The sequence below is a fragment of the Armigeres subalbatus genome, chromosome 1 (assembly GCF_024139115.2).
Source record: "Armigeres subalbatus isolate Guangzhou_Male chromosome 1, GZ_Asu_2, whole genome shotgun sequence".
NCBI classification, from domain to species: Eukaryota; Metazoa; Arthropoda; class Insecta; order Diptera; family Culicidae; genus Armigeres; species Armigeres subalbatus.
The window spans coordinates 291968331-291991588 of NC_085139.1; the positions used below are offsets into that span (position 1 = coordinate 291968331).

The 23258-nt window shown below is 45.1% G+C and overlaps 1 protein-coding gene across 4 annotated transcripts in view; it reads right to left on the reverse strand.

The window, feature by feature from the left end:
- LOC134207722 (protein scalloped) overlaps positions 1-23258 on the reverse strand; it is a 601300-nt gene that overhangs the window by 204177 nt on the left and 373865 nt on the right. The window contains exon 1 of one of the 4 annotated variants that reach the window (XM_062683564.1): positions 211-2403. The exons of the other annotated variants lie outside the window; for them this stretch is intronic. Coding sequence (XP_062539548.1) covers positions 211-226 — 16 coding nt within the window. The 5' untranslated portion in view covers positions 227-2403. Of the gene's footprint in view, positions 1-210; positions 2404-23258 lie in introns of those variants that run through there. 4 annotated transcript variants of the gene reach the window in all.

The window sequence follows — 23258 nt, forward strand, 5'->3', positions numbered from 1 at the left end:
CGGTAGTGCAGGTAGTATGTACATGCGAGTCATTTGGCCAACGCCAACAGGAAATCGTTTCCCAGATAGCGGAAAGTAGCCGCCTCGCTCCGAACGCATTCTTATCATTGTGTCATACATCCGTTACAGGTGCCTCAAGTAGCGATGGCATATCTCCTAACGCTGAAAATGTTTCATTTACTCATTTGTGCTATGACCGTTGATACTGACCTCCTAAAAATATCATTAATTTGCAGGCGGCTCAGTCGCTGGATTCGTCGCTGCGGGGCTACTCTCGGGAGTTGTCGTTCTTGCTCCGCACAACGGCCCAAGAGATAGATATTCACGAATCACTCGAAAACGTCGACGGCCAAGTCGACGATATTTTTACGATTTTCGCTAATACCACTAATACTGCGGCGCGCGACGAGATACACACAGGATCACGAGTCGCGTCTGTGCCCGTTTTGCTGTTTTTGCTCTCGTGTGTTTTTGGAGGTTTTCAGAAGACCAGATATAAATATAAAACTGCTCGTCGCTTTTCAAGATCTTTCACCTTTCTTGTTGCTCTTCTACGGCGCCTCAACCGCATCAATTTCAGAATTACTACAAAACGCTTTTCTTCTGTGCCTCAATATTCCTTCACTTCCACGAGCGATTCCTCTATTTGTTTTAGGTTAAATCTTTAAACACTTTTCCAACCCTATTATTTTTTCACATTCGATTCGATTCTGACTCGACTGGCCTTTCTCTGCGTGATTGGATCCGAGCTTGCTCGGTTTAGTCACCCCGTTCCACTCGTTTCCCTTCTCCCGCGTTAGTTTCTTCCTTTGCTTGTTCGAGCAAGTAGAAAACTTGTTTGGACTGAAATAAAAGCGCTTTTGTTGATGTTGCTTTTATTATTAGTTGTTGCGCCTTCACTCTCTTCTGATTTATCTGCTTCTGTTACTTCTTCGTGCACTTCTTCACCCGCCGCCCAACAACCAACGGGGGTTTCTCTCACTGCTGGCGGGCCTGCTACGATCGTGGTGTGCGAGTTGTTGTGGTTCTGTCCCTTCGTTTCTCCGCGTACCGCCTCGATCCGCAGCGGAGGGCTTCTTTCACTTCACCGTTCACTTCGTGTGCAGCACCTAGACGACAAACCGCGCGCGCGAGAGTTATAAAATCACGTCACCTTCACTTTGCAGGCAGCGCTACTGCCAAGCGAACAAATCGAGCGAATAAGCGCAGCGTGTGTGCAACAGCACACCATCAACGACCACTGCAACGACGGCGAAGCCCACGGACCAGCAACGGTAAGCAGCGCGCTGGTGGAGGCATATAAAAACTTGTAGAATCACTTCACTCTTCTTGTTCTTCCTGTCCGCGCGCGGCGATTCCTCGTCCTCCAAACAGACTGAGAGCTGTCGCAACACACGACCGTCGACGACGTTCACCACGATTTCGCCTCGCCTCACCTTGCCTTGCGACACGGCACGACCGACCAGAAGAAGTTCGCCTGTGTTGGTGTTATAAAATTTAAAATCGACTTGGCGCTGCTTCTGCGAAATACAGAACGAAGTAGGCCCAACCGTGTGTGACTCACACAGGTGTCATAAACACAAACATGCGACCGAAGCGATCGAAGACGGCGGCGGCGGCGACGGTGGAGACACACAATTACGATAACCCGTTCGTCCGTCTGTCTGTCTAATGGACTGTAAACAGACACAGATGCAGCTCTTGGTTGCTGCTGCGCTTTCTAGAAGAAATCGGTCACCGCTGGGTTGACAGGGCGCACTGCTGTAGCTTCCTGGGGAGCTTTCTCCTCCCGATCTGTCTCTGCGCCGAAGAAAGTGCACCTCCTTTTCTATCAATCCAACATTTAAGCACTTCTTCCCGTTCTTAATCTGCCTCTGCGCTACTGTTGCTATTATTGTTCTTACACGCGAAAGCTGCTGACTACAAGTTTTGCGTCCCGTTCCCTCGCATGCACCAGAGAGTCCTATCTCGCAAAACAAGCACTCCTTCTCACTCAATTAGACTGTGTTGTCGCGAGCTGGTCGTTGTCTTTGCCGAACGTACACTTCTTTATGGCTCCGTTTATTGCCAACTAATTTCATAATGAACGCATCTTCTCGCCGTTCTGTGTCACACTGTTTCGCGATATGGCACCACTTCTTTTATTCCCGAAAACCGTACCCCCGGAGACTGCTGTCAATTTCGCAACAATATAAACAAAGAATCACGCGAAATGACACGCCGCTGTCACGCAGCAGCTGTAACTCTAGAATTGCACCTAACGAAAATTTGCTCCAATCTCTGCCCGCTGACTGTGCGGCATAAGAAAATGAGGGGGAAAGACGCACACCGACAACGCACACGCGAAGACTACGAACACAACACGATCAATCGACACAGCGTACGAAGCGTCACTAAATTGAGCAAGTGAGGTAAACGTTGTCCGAAGCTCGAAAATGCTGTCCATTCACCAACGGCTCTCCCCGCAGCGGCTCCGCTCTCGCCAAATCGCGTTGAGACACACTCCTGTTGCGTCCGACCGACCATCGCCGTCACTCGTCAGCCGTCGTCACCGCATGTGAGCGTGTGTGTGTGTGTGCGAGTGCTTCGATGGGAGAGGCTTTCGGCACCAGTTCTCGCGCTAATGCTCACGCACACGAGCACGCGCGAACGGAGTGAACGTAAAAAGACTTCGGTTCGGTGGAGGTAAGTGGAGCAGTGTCTAGAACAGGCTCCACCGTAACGATGAAAAGCGCTGACAGGGTGGGTCGCCGGAAAAGTCGCGCGGAATTTCCTTCACTGTTGCAGGAAAATGTGCAGCCATGGATCGCGGTGCTGCTGGAACTGGCGGAACGGTGTGAGCGTTGGTTTTTCCCGATGAGTAAGAACTCGCAGTTGCGTCAGGTGTGAGAGGAGCGGCGGTACGAAAGGTGAGAGAGCAGTTGGGTGGGAAACTGGTTTGGCGAGTTGAAGCCATGAAAATGGTTGCCAGTTGTGTGGGAAAACTGTGTGATGGAATGCGTGGAATTCCAAACCTTCAAAATGGAAATAAAAAACGGTTTGCACTTCAGAATAGGAGTGAAGGAAATCAATTCAGAATTTTCGATTCCGGAAGGATTCTACACGAATCCCGGAAGGATTCTACACGAATCCCGGAAGGATTCTACACGAATCCCGGAAGGATTCTACACGAATCCCGGAAGGATTCTACACGAATCCCGGAAGGATTCTACACGAATCCCGGAAGGATTCTACACGAATCCCGGAAGGATTCTACACGAATCCCGGAAGGATTCTACACGAATCCCGGAAGGATTCTACACGAATCCCGGAAGGATTCTACACGAATCCCGGAAGGATTCTACACGAATCCCGGAAGGATTCTACACGAATCCCGGAAGGATTCTACACGAATCCCGGAAGGATTCTACACGAATCCCGGAAGGATTCTACACGAATCCCGGAAGGATTCTACACGAATCCCGGAAGGATTCTACACGAATCCCGGAAGGATTCTACACGAATCCCGGAAGGATTCTACACGAATCCCGGAAGGATTCTACACGAATCCCGGAAGGATTCTACACGAATCCCGGAAGGATTCTACACGAATCCCGGAAGGATTCTACACGAATCCCGGAAGGATTCTACACGAATCCCGGAAGGATTCTACACGAATCCCGGAAGGATTCTACACGAATCCCGGAAGGATTCTACACGAATCCCGGAAGGATTCTACACGAATCCCGGAAGGATTCTACACGAATCCCGGAAGGATTCTACACGAATCCCGGAAGGATTCTACACGAATCCCGGAAGGATTCTACACGAATCCCGGAAGGATTCTACACGAATCCCGGAAGGATTCTACACGAATCCCGGAAGGATTCTACACGAATCCCGGAAGGATTCTACACGAATCCCGGAAGGATTCTACACGAATCCCGGAAGGATTCTACACGAATCCCGGAAGGATTCTACACGAATCCCGGAAGGATTCTACACGAATCCCCGAAGAATTCTACACGAACCGGAAGGATTCTACACGAATCCCGGAAGGATTCTACACGAATCCCGGAAGGATTCTACACGAATCCCGGAAGGATTCTACACGAATCCCGGAAGGATTCTACACGAATCTCGGAAGGATTCTACACGAATCCCGGAAGGATTCTACACGAATCCCGGAAGGATTCTACACGAATCCCGGAAGGATTCTACACGAATCCCGGAAGGATTCTACACGAATCCCGGAAGGATTCTACACGAATCCCGGAAGGATTCTACACGAATCCCGGAAGGATTCTACACGAATCCCGGAAGGATTCTACACGAATCCTGGAAGGATTCTACACGAATCCTGGAAGGATTCTGCACGAATCCTGGAAGGATTCTGCACGAATCCTGGAAGGATTCTGCACGAATCCTGGAAGGATTCTGCACGAATCCTGGAAGGATTCTGCACGAATCCTGGAAGGATTCTGCACGAATCCTGGAAGGATTCTGCACGAATCCTGGAAGGATTCTACACGAATCCTGGAAGGATTCTGCACGTTTTCTTGAAGGATTCTGCACGAATCCTGGAAGGATATTCACGAATCCTGGAAGGATTCTGCACGAATCCTGGAAGGATTCTACACGAATCCTGGAAGGATTCTACACGAATCCTGGAAGGATTCTACACGAATCCTGGAAGGATTCTACACGAATCCTGGAAGGATTCTACACGAATCCTGGAAGGATTCTACACGAATCCTAGAAAGATTGTTCGTAAATCCGAGAAGGATTTTGCATTTATACTGCACAAGATTTTATTGGAACCTTGTTCATAATTCTGCTGGAATCTCAAGCGAACTATCACTCGAATCTCGATCATAATCCTTCTTTATTTCCGAATATTACTTTGCTTGTATTCTGATCAAGATTTTTGCCGGATAAGGCTCAGGATTCAGCTAAAATAGTGCTCTGGAGTCTGCTCGAATCCTCAATTCGATTCTTCTTTCTTTAGTCTACAACTTTGATGTGACACTCTAAACAGATAAAAGTGGCATCTCCAGCATAGTTAAAAAGAATATCTATGATTTATAATTCCAAAATAATTCATGACTAAGATATCAATTCTAAAAATAATTAATTTAATCTATTTGTCATGAAATTACAAACATCTTATGCATTGGAATTCCTGGAATTTCGAATGGAATGCTGCATTGTCATTCCGAAGCTCTGGCAACCCTGCCCAGTAGGCACCCCGTTTGGAAGCTTGTCATCGCCGTCGAGTTTATACTAACCCAGCACTAGGGCAAACAAAAAGAGTTGAAAGTCTGTGGTTCTCCTCTCGTTTTTGCTCACTCACTCACATCGAACGTTCGAACGATTCTCGTATTCATGATCAAGAGGTGTATGTGTGAATGTGTCAGCTCAACACAAACACTGCACTGTTTTTGTTGGTCGGGCTCTTCTAGGGTTCTGGCACCCGTGTTGTGCAAACAAAAACATAAACACACAATATTATTAATGATCATCCAGGTGGTGATTGCCGAAAGGGAGAGAGTGAGAGTGAATTGGTTCGAACAGCTCTCACTCGTTTCCTCCATTCGATAAAGTGTCGCCAGCTAAAATCAAGCACCATCAAAGTAGGCCTCTTCTCAACGCTTACGAAAACCTTTCACAGCCTATTTGAACCTTAGGCAACCATCGACGCGGAAGAGAGACGCGGGAAGGCGAGTAAATTTGCGCTTCAAAACACAAACAAGCTTTGTTCGCTCACTCTCTCTCTATCTCGTAGTAATTTTATTGTTATTGGAGGAAAGCTCTTTCCAAAACCCAAGTGTCTCTTTCTGACCAATCACCCAAGCTGATCCCGCGGGTTCGGTTTTGCTTGTTTTTGCCGGATGATGATAATGATGAGGCGATGATAGACTGTCTATTTGCGTCTTTTTATTCACAGGGAGAGCAAACGGCAGTGCGAGCGGGAGAGAGTGTGCATGAGCCGTCCCAGTGCCGACTCATACCACAATAAACATTAGGCTTTATTTGATTGTCAATGGATTGCTTTGTTAATGCTCCGCGTTCTGCTTTTGTTTAGCTTTCATAATTCATTACGCTAATTGGGTCATTTTCAAAACAAATTGAATTAATTTTAAGATTACTTTAATGAAAGCAATTGGGGCGCTTTTTCCGAAGGGGTCAATGAATTTCATTTCCGCTTCGTTCGAAAATCCTCCGAAACAAAAATTATCTTCCATAGTTGGCAGCCGAAAGTCGTAAAATAATAATTGCCAACTCGAAATTTACTGACATCCTGCTTTTGAATCGGCACTGACGCCTGCTATCGCGGTCACAAATCAGCGCAGAACCAGGAAGCGGTTTCATGCGAATGCCATTCGAAATCAGTGTGTTGTTGTCGTCTTCGAGCCCACGACGACGATAATGGATCCATTAAAAATTCAAATGAGTGTGATTCGATTTTTTTTTCGTCTCGAAAGAGGAAATAGAGTTCCAACAGAGTGAAAGAAAGTATGCAGATTGCGGCAGTGCGCCAGTCATCGAATCTCGCTATGTGTCGATAAACATTGACAAAATTTCGAGTAAGACCAGCGGCCATCAGTTGAAGAAACCTTTGCAAAAAACAAGCTCGATCTGCGTGAAACGCTCAGCATCATGGGATTAGAATCGAGGCAACGATACAGCAGTAGGCCGCGCGCGACTTGATTCAACATACGAAACGAAGAAGGAAGAGAGAATGAAAGAGAGCGAGGGCACCCTCGCACTGATCCGATGCGGGGATCGGATGCTGCGCGCTGAAGTTAGTGCTCAGTTTCGTTGTCCGCTTCGCTCTCTCGTTCGGCGGTTCGTTCGATCGTTCATTCGATCGCGTCTTTGTTTGAGTCGCGCGATCGCGCCCGCAGAGTGACGCACACAGCTATGGTGAGATTGATGTTTTTTTTTCTGTGTTTTGCCGTCTCCTATGAAAGGTGAAAAACTGGTTTTAAATATAGAAAAACACTGTGTGAGGAGCGACTTGGCTTTTTTTTGTTCCTACCTTTGCCTCAATCGACTCCCTTTTTCTTCAGTTTGTATAATTTTCAGCGTTAGTCGGGCAGGATGGTGTTACTTGTACGAAGCGTGAGACGAAGGCGATCGGGGAAGGGGATGCTGATTTGAAAAGGGAACGAGGAGTCAAGTCAAACGCAAAGGCGAAACGGAGAATGAACGGAGCAAAGTAATAAACGATTAGCGAACGAGTGGACGAGTGCGAGACTTGACAACGGGTGACGAAGGGAGCTGGGAGATAGAGCGGGCGGCTGGCGAACATGAAATAAGCGCAACTTGTGGAGATATTGATGATGATGATTAATCTTTTCGCTTTGCGATGTCTAGGTTAGGATATGTACTTTTAGGATAGACATATTATCTCGCTGGAACAGACAGATCTCTCGTTGTGAGCGCTAGAGACGCATGTAAGTTGGTAATGGGTTTGAAATAGATGAGAATAAACTGTGATTAACCCACTGAATTGTTACAGAGCGTTTCTCTACAGCAATAGAGAAATAAATTAGATAGAAGGAGGATTGCGGGAGGGGAGAAGTAGAGATACCTTACATTACCCTACAAGATATTTTTTTTTCAAATAAAGAAATTTTGCAGTCCCAGATTGATGCCTTATCCTATAAGAAACTATAAGAAATCTTCGTTTTATACATCATAATTAATTGCATGCCATGGCTTTAAGGTAATTTGTAACCGATACGAATTTTAATAATTATCCACATTTGCTAAATAGTGTAGCGCGATCATAACGATTCGATGATAAATGAAATGCTTACTAACAAAAAGCAAACCACAATAAGAGAACACAGACTCAAAAGATTTGTAGACTTCAAAAACTGTATGAAACCTACGATAATGGCGAACAATCCAGAACTTGGCCAACAAGCTTGTATAAGTTTTTTTTAATTGGGTTGTTTAGGGGTATACATGTTTTTACATATTCTGAATCTGCATAAAAAACTGAGTCTAACCCCAATTTTTCAGAATTTTTGGAGCCCCGGAACTATTTTTAATTTGCATTTTAAATTTATATGGGACTAAAAATTTGTTCTTATGCTGCATGGGCCAACTGTCATTCTATGAATGTTAGTGTCATTCTATCGATAAAAATGGCTTATTGTTTGCTATACAAAAATGAAAATAAAAGGTTTACAAACAAAATAAAAATATGTTAGAGATCAGAAATTTATGTTAAACTTTAAAAAACCTCATATTTTTCTCTGCTCAACAACCCAATTGCGAGAGTGCAGCAAAATAGTTGCTATTCCGAAATTAAACAGCAAACATTAAATCTTATTACAGTTCGGACTCGATTATCCGGAAGTTTAAACTCCAGTATTTTTTTTACCGCGATGTGTTTATTTATTTTTTTCATAATAAAGACTATGATTATTTTGAGAATATGGGACGTGGGAAATTTAACTAAGGGTTGTTTTGTGCTTTGAACTGTGTTTTCAACTTCATAAATTCAAATGAAAATAATAACGATATATTCATACGTAATTTGACTATTTGAAGAAAAATGAACGAAGCTGGAAAGGGAATGATTGGAGTAGTGGTTGTTCTATATCAGCGGTTCTCAACCTGGGGTACATGTACCCCTGGGGGTACCTTCACTGGCCCTAGGCGGTACCTCGAACAAAAATTAGTAATGTCGGACGAATTACAATTCCAATCGAAATGTATAAATAAAGTTTTGATAATTGTGTATTTTTTTATTTCAAAACTTTGTTTTGGACATAATATGTATGACGATTAATAAATCCAATAGAATTCTGCCCTCCACAACCAGCACAGCCTTTTTCCAAGCTGCTCGAAGGCCTTCTTACAAGAGTTTCGAAGGTATGATGTTCAGAAGCCTTTTTTAAAAGGTTCGTAAGCTTGAAAGCCTCCTTTCAAGAGGCCTGGAAGCCTCCTTTCAAAAGGCCTGGAAGCCCCCTGTTCGGATGAACTAAATAAGTTCCACTAACTTTTTGTAGCAGCTGATCTTTGCAGCAGCTCAAAAACTGAAATGAGTTTTTTTATTATTTCATGAGCATACATTATTTGCTATATAATCCCGACCAGTTAGTCATAACAAAATTTTATCACAATTATATCAACATGTGATACAATGTCATGCTGAAAACCGCGAAAAGACTAGTGTTTGCCCGGCGAAGTTATTGGCATTGGGGTTTGAGCAAATTTCGTTTCTTGAAAAGTAATAAATTCAGCCCTACAACACTCCAGTAAAATGCTAATATCTTTGCCTAAACAACTCTAATCTTATCGCGGTTTTCAGCATGACATTCTGTATTTAATTCTACAAGAACTGAATGAGTATCATGGTTCTTGATAGTAAATTGTGCCGTTCATTTTTCCATATAAACATTATAAACAAATACATTTTTCCATATAAACTTCCAACGAGTTTAGCACCGCCCAAAAACGTTGACCGATTTGGCTGAAATTTTGTCCAGAGCATCAGAGCAACAATTAGAATCGAATAAAAGGCCCATCAGAAAATTTGAAAAAGTGTTTTTGAGCCACCCTAACTTGCATGTCCGCATTCGTCACCGACCCACGGGAAAGTGGTTCGGTGTAATAGCTTCTTCTTCCGCTGATTCTTGAGGAACGTATGTTAACGGACGTGTGTTTACCATGCCGTCAGCTTCAGCTAGCGTTGTCGCGAGAATTTCATCCGTCAACTTCTGCCCATCGTCCAACGCACGCATTGCCTCCTTTACGGACCGGATGGTGCCGCTCCCAAACACCGCCCATGTGAAGTGTTGCGGGAGGATTGGAATGCCACGCTGTTACTGCTGTTGTAATTTTTTCAGCACACTCCTTGTTGATATTCTTGATCGTTCGCACCATCACTGCATCGGCTCCGCGGAAGCATGTCGCGTTATCCGAAAATATTTGTTCCGGAGCTCCTCGCTTGCAAGAAAGACGTCGAAGAGCCATCAAACAGGATTGTGTAGATAGACTGTGAACCACTTCCAAGTGTACCGCTCTCACCGCCTGTCGTCATCTAGTGTCGAACTGGACTCCATCGCCACCGCCGTTAGTCCGTGCCCTTTTCGTACAACTCGATCCGGTTGGTTCGAGTCAAGGCCGCTTTCTTACGTGTTGTCTGGTCTAGCTTCGTCCGGCTACCCGATTCGTTCCGGTTGGAATCGAACACTCCTAATCGCTCCGTCGACCAATTCGTTCCGGATGGAAACGAATTATCCACCGCTAAGCCCAGGTACTCCGCTGTCTTGGTGTTGGTGCGTCTCGATACTGCTGCCTCTCAGTACTGCCTCACCTCGGAGCTGCTTCGCTTCGGTGCTGCTTTGCTTCGGTGCCGCTTCGCCTCGGTGCTGCTTCGCTTCGGTGCTGGTTTGCTTCGGTGCCACTTCGCCTCGGTGCTGCTTCGCCTCGATGCTGCTTCGCTTCGGTGCCGGAATTACCGCCTTGTAAAATGCGTCACAAGAAATCGGTCCTAGTGAGGCAAACACGCCAGTTTTATATTTCTCAGACATGGATCCCTATCGATGCGTAAGCTAGAACTTCAGAAACTGAGCAGTGAGCATATCAAGAAGACGAGAGCAAGAGAGAACGGGTGGAGAAATCTATTTTGTATGCCAATTGCAAATGTAAGCTTTTTTGTTGAACAAAGCTTCGGATATTTCTTTCAATCATTCAGGGGTGTACTTAGGGGACGAATGAATGCTATTAATTTATTTTTTCTTTTTTTTTGTTCTTTTATTCAATAACATAAAATTTGTTTTGTATTTTCTTTTCATCTTTTTTATCTGCTTCTCTACACCGCCATACGCGTGAAGACTGCAATCCATCGTTTCTCCTTCCTACGACCCACTGTGACCTCCACTGGCCCCTAGTAATTGACACCCACCATGCAGAATGGACGCAAGTGAGTGGTAATTCGTTGTACCGGCAACGGCGTTATCATCGGAACCTGAGGCACGCTGCGATACACTTTACACCACACACATTCTTTAGTTGTGTTTAAGGTCGCCGCCCTAGCATTCGGTATTCGAAACTTCTGCCGCGATTCGTTGAAAACCCGTTTCTCGATTTGCATGACCGTACTTCTCATGATAGTACATGATCAGCTTCCTCGTGATTTTGTGTTTCCTGGCAAGAATAATCGGAAACCGCTCATCGAAAGGAATGCTATCATTTTTCTCAAGTATGCCACGAGCCCGTAACACACCTTCGGCATCCAGCACCGGCGATAGCTTATACAGTTGGCTGGACTTCGATATCTTCTCCATAGATTGACCAGGCTCCAGTTGAATATTTTTGGTCAACACGCTCATTTCATCTGGAAAACTGTCAAACTGTACTTGCTTCCACAAAACGATTTCTGCTTTTTGGAGCTCCTCCTTCTGGAGTATCGTCACCGTGCTCCGATATCCTACCTTGAGGAATCTCTACTGATTCTGTGTGGCTTTCAATGTTATGATTGGTAGCCCGTTCTTCTTTCGCTGACAGTTGGCAATGAAACGCTTTGCCCATCGAGGCACCGATTTGACATCCACAGCATGAAACTGCATCATTCCTCGTGCTTCTTCTCCAATTGCATCAATCGGCCCAGTAGAAGGCCAGAATTCATCCGGTTAGTAGAAAATTTGTGGCCCATTCATCCACTCCGAGTCGTTTTATAGTGGAGGACCTTGATCCCACTTGGTGAGGACATTCGCAATGTTTTGCTTCGGCGGGATCCACCGCCAGTCCATCAAACGCGTCAATTCCAAACATTTCACCCACTCTGAATGCTTCGAACTGCTTATACTTATGCGAATCAGAACGCAGCCAGGACAATACGGTTCTTGAGCTGGTCCACAGCACAGTTTTAGTGATCCGCAGAGAGTGTGAGCTTAGAATGGATTGACTCAGCCTCGCCCCAAGCACTGCGGTCATCAACTCTAGTCGGGGGATCGATTGCCGCTTGAGTGGCGCTACCTTCGCATAACATAACCAGACTGCAATGGATCTTCCCATTCACGATCGCTCTCAAATAAGCAACACATCAGTAGGCGTGCTCGCTCGCATCCGTAAAGATGTGTGATTTGAAAGATTCCACCGACGACGATATTGGGTCACCACGACACGATAGCACCGCGGTATTTGAAAGGCTTCTATATCCGGGAGGAGATCCGTCCACTGCATCCACTTGCACCACTCCTCGTCGCCAATTTGCTGATCCCATTCGCAACCACTTCGCCACAATTGCTGAATTTTTTTTCGTGAACAGTGAATGGCGATAGCAAACCAAGTGGATCAAAAAATCCCATCACACAACTCAAAACTATTTGCTTCGTTGGCCACTTACTATCGTACAAATACGCTCTGACACTCTCCCGGTGCATTATTGTGAACGCAAACACGTCCATATTCAGATCCCAGGTAATTCCAAGCACGTGATCGCTGCCCAACTGTTTATCCTGGTTAAATAGAACTGGCTTCATGGGTTTATCTTCTCCAAGGCCTGAAAGTTCTTCCACTGAGTTCGAAACCCAGTTCCGAATCTCGAAACCAGCTAGCGCTTCTTCGACCGTGTCAACGCTGTCAAAGTAATCATCGACATAATGTCGATGAATGATTGCTGCTGCCGCCTCCGGAAATTGAGTTGCGTACTCCTCCGCGTTCCGATTCTTTACGTACTGCGCTGATGCTGGAGAGCACGTAGAACCAAACGTGGCGACGTGCATCACGTAAATTTGCGCTGACTCACTGCTGATGTTTCTGAAGAGGAAACGCTGTGCTTGCTTGTCATCCGTAACTTTCTTCAACTGATGATACCGGATGTCCCCGCCGAAAGCAATCCTTCGTTCCCGGAAACCGATAATCACCGACACTAATGGCACAAGTAGATCAGGTCCCTTTAGCAACATTGAATTTAGGGATACTCCTTGAACAGTTGCTGCCGCGTCCCAGACTAGTCGCACCTTCCCGGGTTTCTTCGGGTTGAGAACGACGTTCAGAGGAAGATACCAAACCTTGTCGCTCTGTGTATTGGCTATCTCCTCCTCCGTCGCCAGATGTGCATAGCCTTTATCCAAATAGTCCTGGATCTGATTCCGAACCTTCTGGTATAATTCCGGCTTCCTTTCCAACCTTCTCTCCAAATGTGTCGCTCGCTTCAGGGCCATTGGATAACTATCCGGGAAGTGAATTTCATCCGTCTTCCAGAGAAGTCCCGTCTTAAATCGATCACTAAGTCGTCTGGTAGTCCGCTCCAGTATCGGCCGAGCCCGCTTGTTCTCAAGCGACTCCTGCTGCACACTTACTACCGATTCCTCTAATGCATGGTGGTTCTTCAGTAGCTCGTGGATTTCCTCGTTTGACACGTTCTGGTGATATCCCAATTAGCCCCTCTCAGCGCCGAGTCGGTTTGTCTTGGTTCGTACACGGTCCAACCAAGCTTGCAGCGGACAGCAATCGGCTCGATTGTCGTGCCGATTTTTGCCTCCATGGGAACAAAGGAATGGATGTTGTTTGCTCCTATTAGGATTACACGATGTGACTTCCAAGTCCCGTATGTATTCATACTCCATCGCCAGTTCTTCAGCATTCAAGGCTTGATGAGGCAACATCAGCTTCTCGACTGTGTGAACCATTTGCAGCAACATCTTCTCATTATCCGGCGGACTCACTGCCGAAATCCCAACATCCATACTACCCTTGAAACGTCAGCTGTCCACTTGATAGTGAGCTTCTCTTGTTCACCTACAAGCCCCAAACGATCAGCCAGCTTGCTGTCGATCAAGGTTACTGAAACACCTTCATCTAGGAATGCGAGGACTGTTATCATCCGGAACCATTCGGAAAATAACTGACTGACCCGATCTAATGTGCCCGCTACGCCCGCAACTGGGTGAACTAAAGGATTATAAGGTTTCCTACAGTCACCTACATTACATCGAATCTTAATGCGACACTGACCCCATGATCATTAAGACAAACCTGACATAATTTCCACCTGGCAACGACCTTCGGTAAAGGGTAAACGTTCGAAGTGTCGCTGCGTTCTTCTTCCGCTTGTAGTGGACCCATTGCCGTTTTTCTCCGTCCGGAAGTTTGTTAACTAGATCTTGGATAAGGATCGGGTTAACCAAGTGGAGAGTGAGATCTGCTGCTTCCAAGTGCTCGCACAACTGTTCCACAGCGTTTCCGAACGGTATGAAACTAGCCAGTTTGTCGGCCCTGGGTGGTTCCAGTTTGCGAACCTTTTCCAGATGGTTCTGAAGTACCTGCTCCGGACATCCGTAAAACTGACGTAGCTTTGCGATTATGCGTGGAACGGATTTTGGGAAGATAAGTTGGCCACGAACCGATTCAAGCGCCGGTCCCTTCAAGCAGTCTTGAAGTCTCACCAAGTTCTATCCGCAAGCTTCGTTAGACGCCTGATAAACTTCGAAGAAGAGCGGTCACTTTTCGGGTTTCCCGGAGAAATTTGGAAGCTTCTTGGTTAATCCGCTCCTAGCGGCCGATTGAGCCTTGCTCGGTCCTTGTCGCCACTGCCCCAGCCTGTTTGGGGTTGTCACGTTGCTTTCCCATTCATTTCCCACATCGCTTTTATTACTTCCTGAATTATTATCTTCGACGTCTTCGGTTTTCTGTGCAAACAGCTTCAGGTTTGCTTCCGTAGGCTTACCAATAGCCGGATGACGTAATGGCGTTATCTTTAGGCCGAACCTCCAGAAAAACCTTCTCGCGGATCAACTTCCGTCTTCATTCGGCCATTGTCTGTTTCTGCTTCCTTAAATTTCCGTTCCACAGAAGACATCTGTTCCTGATGGGCTTGTTCCATCCTTTGAATGCGGCTTAGATGTTCCTTCTTCTTCTGTAGCTCTCTTTGGAAGTAAAGGTTCTTCTCCTCAATCTCGTTTCCACGAAGCTCTCGATCCTGTTGTAGCTCCTTTCTCGCAGCTCGCGTTCCATGCCCATTCTCCGTTCCTTCAAAGCATTCTTGATCTCCAACTCCTTCTCGCGTATCAGACGCTCCGCGTCCATTTCCTCTTCCAGGCGCTTCTTCTGCGTATCCATGGCTCCGATCCTTTGTTCTACGGACGAAGGCAAGGCCGGTAATAAAGGCTGGTTGGATTTCACACTTGCCCGATCCGAATCTTCTGGGGCCTTTCTTGAACGGGAACTTTTCTTCTGCTTCTGGCATGCTTGGGAAACTTGGCAGACACCTTCCGGACAGAACCATTGCTTGTCTTTCTTTGCCGCCGCCGTTACTTCCACGCAGCGCGAGTGGAACCAATGCTCGCAGCTGTCACACCCGATCATCTCCTCGTCCTGCGTTGAGAGTTGAGTTTGTTCGGATGAAGTAAATAAGCATTAGCATTAGCATTAGCATTAGCATTGTTACGGTGTAATTCGTAGATTGGACACTAGTGATACTCATGTTTTACTTTTGAGATCCTTATCTAGAGTGCTATCAGAAATCAAGAAGGGGAGTGGTCCTTGATTCCAGTCTTAAACAAAAATAACAAAAGCATGAGGATTACTACTCCTGGCCACGCCCATCTTCACCGTAACTAGGGAGAGGAAGGAAGTGTTGATGTGGTACTTATTTAACGAGAGGCCACCGACTTAGCGACACCCTCATAAATACCACGGAGTTGGATAATGAGGATGGTATTCGTTGGGTCAGGATTTGCCTGCAGCTGGCAATGTAACCGTGGTAGATCTTACCCCGTAACACACCATGTAAAGGTGTCTACCCAGCGTTACGGGTTTGTTCGGATGAAGTAAATAAGTTCCACTAACTTCTTATAGGAGCTGGTCTTTGCAGCAGCTCAAAAACTGAAATGAGTATTTTTTTATTATTTCATGCGCATAAATACATTATTTGCTATATAATACCTACTCTTATAGTGCCCTTCTTCCTTACAATTGCAAATCTGTTTCGACTTCTTCCTCTTCTTCTTCTCCACTTTCCTAGAAATTCGAAACTTAAATAATCACAATTTTCTTTTCTTTTTCAGGTTTACTTACAAGCTGATCACCGTACGAACTAGCGCCAATTAACGGTTCGGGCAGTATAATGCTGCTGGGAAGTGTTCTGTAAGCTATATAATTTTGTTTGTGTTTAAGTAACTAATTATATATTTTTCTTTAATTACAGGCAAATCTTCGGAATATCTACGTTTCTCAACAATTTCTCCGGCTATCTCTCCTTAAAACACGGGTTTTAGCAAGAATTTTATAATAAACTAGGGAAAACCGCCAAATGTTGAACGGCTAAAATTCTTGCCTATTGTTGAACGCCCATAAGAAATGCACGTGCGTTCAACAATAGGCGAAGAAATTAGCCGTTCAACATTTGACGAATTACCCTATTTACACTGCATTCATTCAATTCAACTTTCTGGTTTGTTTTTGTTTGTTCCTTTCCCTTATTCGCGTATCGCGCGAAGCGCTGTTTGCGTATCGCGCAAATTATATTGGCAGAGGGTTCGGCTATTTTACCGACTGCGGACCTAGCACTGTTCAGCGGTGTGAACACCCCCTTTCAAGAGGCCTGGAAGCCTCCTCTCAAGAGGCCTGGAAGCCTCCTTTCAAGAGGCCTGGAAGCCTCCTTTCAAGAGGCCTGGAAGCCTCCTTTCAAGAGGCCTGGAAGCCTCCTTTCAAGAGGCCTGGAAGCCTCCTTTCAAGAGGCCTGGAAGCCTCCTTTCAAGAGGCCTGGAAGCCTCCTTCCAAGATGCCTGAAGCCTCCTTTCAAGAGGCCTGGAAGCCTCCTTTCAAGAGGCCTGGAAGCCTCCTTTCAAGAGGCCTGGAAGCCTCCTTTCAAGAGGCCTGGAAGCCTCCTTTCAAGAGGCCTGGAAGCCTCCTTTCAAGAGGCCTGGAAGCCTCCTTTCAAGAGGCCTGGAAGCCTCTTTTCAAGAGGCTCGGAAGCCTACTTTCAAAAGGCTAGGAAGGCTCCTTTTAAGAATGTTCGGAGACCTTCTTTCAAAAAAATGTTGAAAGGTTCCTTTCAAAAAGCTCGGAAAGCTCCTTTCAAGAGGAGCAGAAGCCTCCCTTCAAGGCTTGGAAGCGTACTTTCAATAGGCTCAGAAGCGTCCTTCCAATATGCAAAGCCTCTCTACAAGAGGCACAGAAGCCTCTTATCAAGAGGCGCGGAAGCCTACTTTCAAAAGATTCAGAATGTCCTTTCAAGAGGCGCGGAAGTCTCGGAATTATTCGTTCAAGATGCTTGGAAGCCTACTTTCAAGAGGGGGTACCTCAATTAATGCAAAAGTTCGAAGGGATACCTCTCAAGAAAAAGGTTGAGAACCGCTGCTCTAGAGAATTGTGTATGGAAATTTCGAAAAATTGTTTATGGAAATTCCCAAAAATTTCCTGACCCGGCCGTTTGACCGAAAGTAATTTGGACGAAGGCCACAAGGCCTCATGTTATAGTTTTTCGGCCGAATATGTCGTTTGGTCGAAGCCCTGATGAACAAAAGGCATTTGGCCTAAATTGACATACGGTCGAAAATGTTGTTCGGTCGAACAGGCCATTTGGCCGAAATGGTCATTTGGCCAAAAATGGCGTTTGGCAGATAATGTCATTATGTCGAAAAAGTAGATTATCCGAATAGTTCATTTGGCGAAAACTCTTTTTTGGTAATTGTAAAATGGTATATATAAATCGGAGGCAGCAGAAGCTATGTCCAATAGAGATGTCGCAAATTAATCGATTACTTCGATTAATCGATTCATCGTTGTGATAATCGATTAATTTTGAATCGATTATTACCCAACGATTAATCGATTCAATAATCGAGATGAATCGTGAGTAATCGATTAGTTACTAATCGATTAATCAGAATTTTACGACATCATAAGGATGTCGAAAATTAATTGATTATTTCGATTAATCGATTCATCGTTGTGATAATCGATTAATTTTGAATCGATTACTATACAATGATTAATCGATTCAATAATCGACAAGAATCAAGAGTAATCGATTAGTAACTAATCGATTAATCGGGATTTTACGACATCTCTATGTCCAAGGGCTTGATAACCCCTCTCCTGGCTATAAGAGTTCGTCCATTAATATTTCAAATACAGGAGTCCGAAAGAAAGGTTGAGATAGGCAAAATGTTGTTGAAATTCAAATCAGCATAACTTTGCATAAAACAATCAGAATTCGATAAAACTGGGACCATCGGACAGTGATATTATGGAAGAAAGCTGTCTGTAATAAAGTCAGCTTTAGCCCGGGAGTTAGAAGGTGTTAGCTATACTGCAGCTCCAGTGACCCATTTCAGGCTGTCTGGCAACTCACGCCCAGTACGAGGTCACTTTCACTTGCAATAAGCCCCTCCTGTTTATGCTACCATTATTAATTGGATAATGGGTCCATAAACAAACTTCCTGATTAAAAATCCAGCGCACATTTAGTTTCGGAATCATATAAAAAACATATTGAAACAATCCGACCAATTTGATCCAATTCCGGATAAATGATCTGAAAAGCGAAGATCACTTCTAGTTTCCATGAATAATTTACTTAACATCCCCGTGTATAAACTACACAAACGATTTCGCGCACCCAATTAGAAAATACACATCATTAAAGGTCACAAATTGCGTAAATTTCAAACTTCAGGTACCTTAACCTTGTTTTCTTCTCGTACATATCGTACACATCTCGTACGAATCTATTTGGGAACGAACAAAAACGTGACAGCAACCTCAAAAAAAGTAAGCATCCACTCGCATGGCTTGCTGCGATCGATCTGTTGCCGTATTATCCAGGGTATGTTAGAAATGCATTTCATCTTTTGCTTCACTTGTCATAAGACGAGTTTATACAATCCCATTGAATTCCACCACTTAATTGTATCTTGACAGATACGTATTTCGACCTCAACAGTAAGGCCGTCTTCAGTGTCTTGTACTTAACTCGACGACGAGTTAAGTCGAGTCAAGTACAAGACACTGAAGACGGCCTTACTGTTGAGGTCGAAATACGTATCTGTCAAGATACAATTAAGTGGTGGAATTCAATGGGATTGTATAAACTCGTCTTATGACAAGTGAAGACATTCCACTAAAAAGCTCAAAATAATTTTCTTATCTTTTGCTTGCCATTTTATGTGACGATTATTTTCATCCTTTTTTTTGGTTTCCCAGAAACTAGAACTGATTTGTCAAATCATGTTAGTTTTGGATCGAGAACCTATCAGAAAAACTCAAAAATATGACCATTTTTATGGAAACGGTTCCGGATTTCGAATTCTGCCTGCAGATATGATATGATAAATAATTGTGGTAAACTGATCCTGATAATGTATAGAGGAATATTAAAATTCATCAATTTCACAATCAAACCTTCATACTAAATACTGTCAAGAAAAGTAACTGCAGTCAAATGCCCTTCAGATTTGTAAAATTTTAACTATAGCATCATCAACGTGCATTGCCCACACGAAGGGAGACCCGACGACGAGAAAGAAGCGTTCTACGCACAGCTGGAGCAGACATACGATGGATGCCCACTGCGGGACGTTAAAATCGTCATCGGTGACATGAACGCACAGGTAGGAAGGGAGGAAATGTATAGACCGGTCATCGGACCGGATAGTCTGCACACCGTATCGAATGACAACGGCCAACGATGCATAAACTTCGCAGCCTCCCGCGGAATGGTAGTCCGAAGCACCTTCTTTCCCCGCAAAAATATCCACAAGGCCACATGGAGATCACCTAACCAAGAAACGGAAAACCAAATCGACCACGTTCTAATCGACGGTAAATTTTTCTCCGACATCACGAACGTCCGCACTTACCGCAGTGCGAATATTGAATCCGACCACTACCTCGTTGCAGTATGCCTGCGCTCAAAACTCTCGACGGTGTACAACACGCGTCGAAGTCGGACGCCGCGGCTTAACATTGGGCGGCTACAAGATGGTAGACTAGCCCAAGAATACGCGCAGCAGCTGGAAGTGGCACTTCCAACGGAAGAGCAGCTAGGCGCAGCGTCTCTTGAAGATGGCTGGAGAGATATTCGATCCGCCATTGGTAGCACCGCAACCGCTGCACTTGGCACGGTGCCCCGGATCAGAGAAACGACTGGTATGACGGCGAATGTGAGCAGTTAGTGGAAGAGAAGAATGCAGCATGGGCGAGATTGCTGCAACACCGCACGAGGGCGAACGAGGCACGATACAAACGGGCGCGGAACAGACAAAACTCGATTTTCCGGAGGAAAAAGCGCCAGCAGGAAGATCGAGACCGTGAAGAGACGGAGGAACTGTACCGCGCTAATAACGCACGAAAGTTCTATGAGAAGTTGAACCGTTCACGTAAGGGCCACGTGCCACAGCCTGATATGTGTAAGGACATAAACGGGAACCTTCTTACGAACGAGCGTGAGGTGATCCAAAGGTGGCGGCAGCACTACGAAGAACACCTGAATGGCGATGTGGCAGACGAAGATGGCGGTATGGTGATGGACCTGGGAGAACGCGCGCAGGACATAATTCTACCGGCTCCGGATCTCCAGGAAATCCAGGAGGAGATTGGCCGGCTGAAGAACAACAAAGCCCCTGGGGTTGACCAACTACCAGGAGAGCTATTTAAACACGGTGGTGAGGCACTGGCTAGAGCGCTGCACTGGGTCATTACCAAGATTTGGGAGGAGGAAGTTTTGCCGCAGGAGTGGATGGAAGGTGTCGTGTGTCCCATCTACAAAAAGGGCGATAAGCTGGATTGTAGCAACTACCGCGCAATCACATTGCTGAACGCCGCCTACAAGGTACTCTCCCAAATTTTATGCCGCCGACTAGCACCAACTGCAAGGGAGTTCGTGGGGGGGGGGGGGTTTATGGGCGAACGCTCCACCACGGACCAGGTGTTCGCCATTCGCCAAGTACTGCAGAAATGCCGCGAATACAACGTGCCCACATATCATCTATTCATCGACTTCAAAGCCGCATATGATACAATCGATCGGGACCAGCTATGGCAGCTAATGCACGAACACGGTTTTCCGGATAAACTGACACGGTTGATCAAAGCGACGATGGATCGGGTGATGTGCGTAGTTCGAGTTTCAGGGGCATTCTCGAGTCCCTTCGAAACCCGCAGAGGGTTACGGCAAGGTGATGGTCTTTCGTGTTTGCTATTCAAAATCGCTTTGGAAGGGGTAATACGAAGAGCAGGGATTAACACGAGTGGTACAATTTTCAATAAGTCCGTCCAGCTATTTGGTTTCGCCGACGACATAGATATTATGGCACGTAACTTTGAGAAGATGGAGGAAGCCTACATCAGACTGAAGAGGGAAGCTAAGCGGATCGGACTAGTCATCAACACGTCGAAGACGAAGTACATGATAGGAAGAGGTTCAAGAGAAGACAATGTGAGCCACCCACCGCGAGTTTGCATCGGTGCTGACGAAATCGAGGTGGTAGAAGAATTTGTGTACTTGGGCTCACTGGTGACTGCCGAAAATGACACCAGCAGAGAAATTCGGAGACGCATAGTGGCTGGAAATCGTACGTACTTTGGACTCCGCAAGACGCTCCGATCGAACAGAGTTCGCCGCCGTACCAAACTGACAATCTACAAAACGCTAATTAGACCGGTAGTCCTCTACGGACACGAGACCTGGACGATGCTCGTGGAGGACCAACGCGCACTTGGAGTTTTCGAAAGGAAAGTGCTGCGTACCATCTATGGTGGGGTGCAGATGGCGGACGGTACGTGGAGGAGGCGAATGAACCACGAATTGCATCAGCTGTTGGGAGAACCATCCATCGTTCACACCGCGAAAATCGGACGACTGCGATGGGCCGGGCACGTAGCCAGAATGTCGGACAGTAACCCGGTGAAAATGGTTCTCGACAACGATCCGACGGGCACAAGAAGGCGAGGTGCGCAGCGGGCAAGGTGGATCGATCAGGTGGAAGATGACTTGTGGACCCTCCGTAGACTGCGTGGTTGGCGACGTGTAGCCATGGACCGAGCCGAATGGAGAAGACTCTTATATACCGCACAGGCCACTTCGGCCTTAGTCTGATTAAATAAATAAATAATAGATTTGTAAAATGATATTCAATTCGTAACTCTTAACAATTGATGAGTGGTTGAATGCCCATGGCAAAAACCAAATTGCTCATCAGCAAAAATAGAATTGTCATTAATATGAACCATCATCCTATTCAAAATAATCTCTTCAAACAGTTTGCTTATTGAAGAAATCAAACTGAAATCAAACTGTCCGGCTTAATAAATGGAACAACTTTGGCGTTTTTCCATTTTTCTGGGAAGTATGCCAATTGAAAACAATTTTTAAATAAATTAACCAAAAAGGATAGAGAGCTCTCAGGAAGTTTTTTGATAAGTATGTAGAAAAAGCCATCATCACCAAATTAAATTTTCAAGTAATAGACCTTACTTCATCCAAATTAGTTTCCAACGAAGGGACAAAAACATACTTTTGATGAAATGTCTTCGAAGCTTCGCGTAACCTGATCCTGAATAGGACTTGTGAGACCAAGACTTAAATTATGAGCACACTCAAACTGCTGAGCAAGTCTTCGAGCCTTTTCGCCATTCGTTAATAGAATTGTATTTCTCTCTTTAAGCGCTGGTATTAACTATGAGGTTGGTAAGAATTATTGTAAATTTTCAAAAGAACTCCGAACAGGGATCTAACTATGATACGTTATTCTCAAAGTTGGTATTTCTCAGAATGCAAATCTCGCCAAATAACTTTCAACGCGGGATCGCGAGTTCTTTGGTATTGCCTTCGCCTCACATTTTTTAAGGCGGATCAGTAGCTGAAGATCGTTGTCAATAATGATGGAGTTGAATTTAATTTCACATTTAGGAATTATTAAATTTGTATGTATGTATGCAATATTGTCCAAGAGAAGCACCCAAAGTTTCAAAAACTTTGGTTTCAATCGAAGGAAATAATTTATATTTGGTACGTCTATTAATGACAATGGAGACCCCACCACAGGCGCCGTCAAGGTGATCATTTCTATACATAAAATCTCTATTGATGTCCAGGTTTTATATTGGTTTAGGTTATAATGGCAATATGCATATTATGAGTTGTTAGGAAGTTGAAGTTTTCATCTTCTTTGATACCCTTCCAATCAATTTTTAAAAAATACCTGTTAATACAAATTCCTGTTTTGATCAAATTTTTTGTATCAAATTTCATTGGACAAATGTTAATCGAGAAAGAAACAAAACAAGTTATCATCTCCAGACTA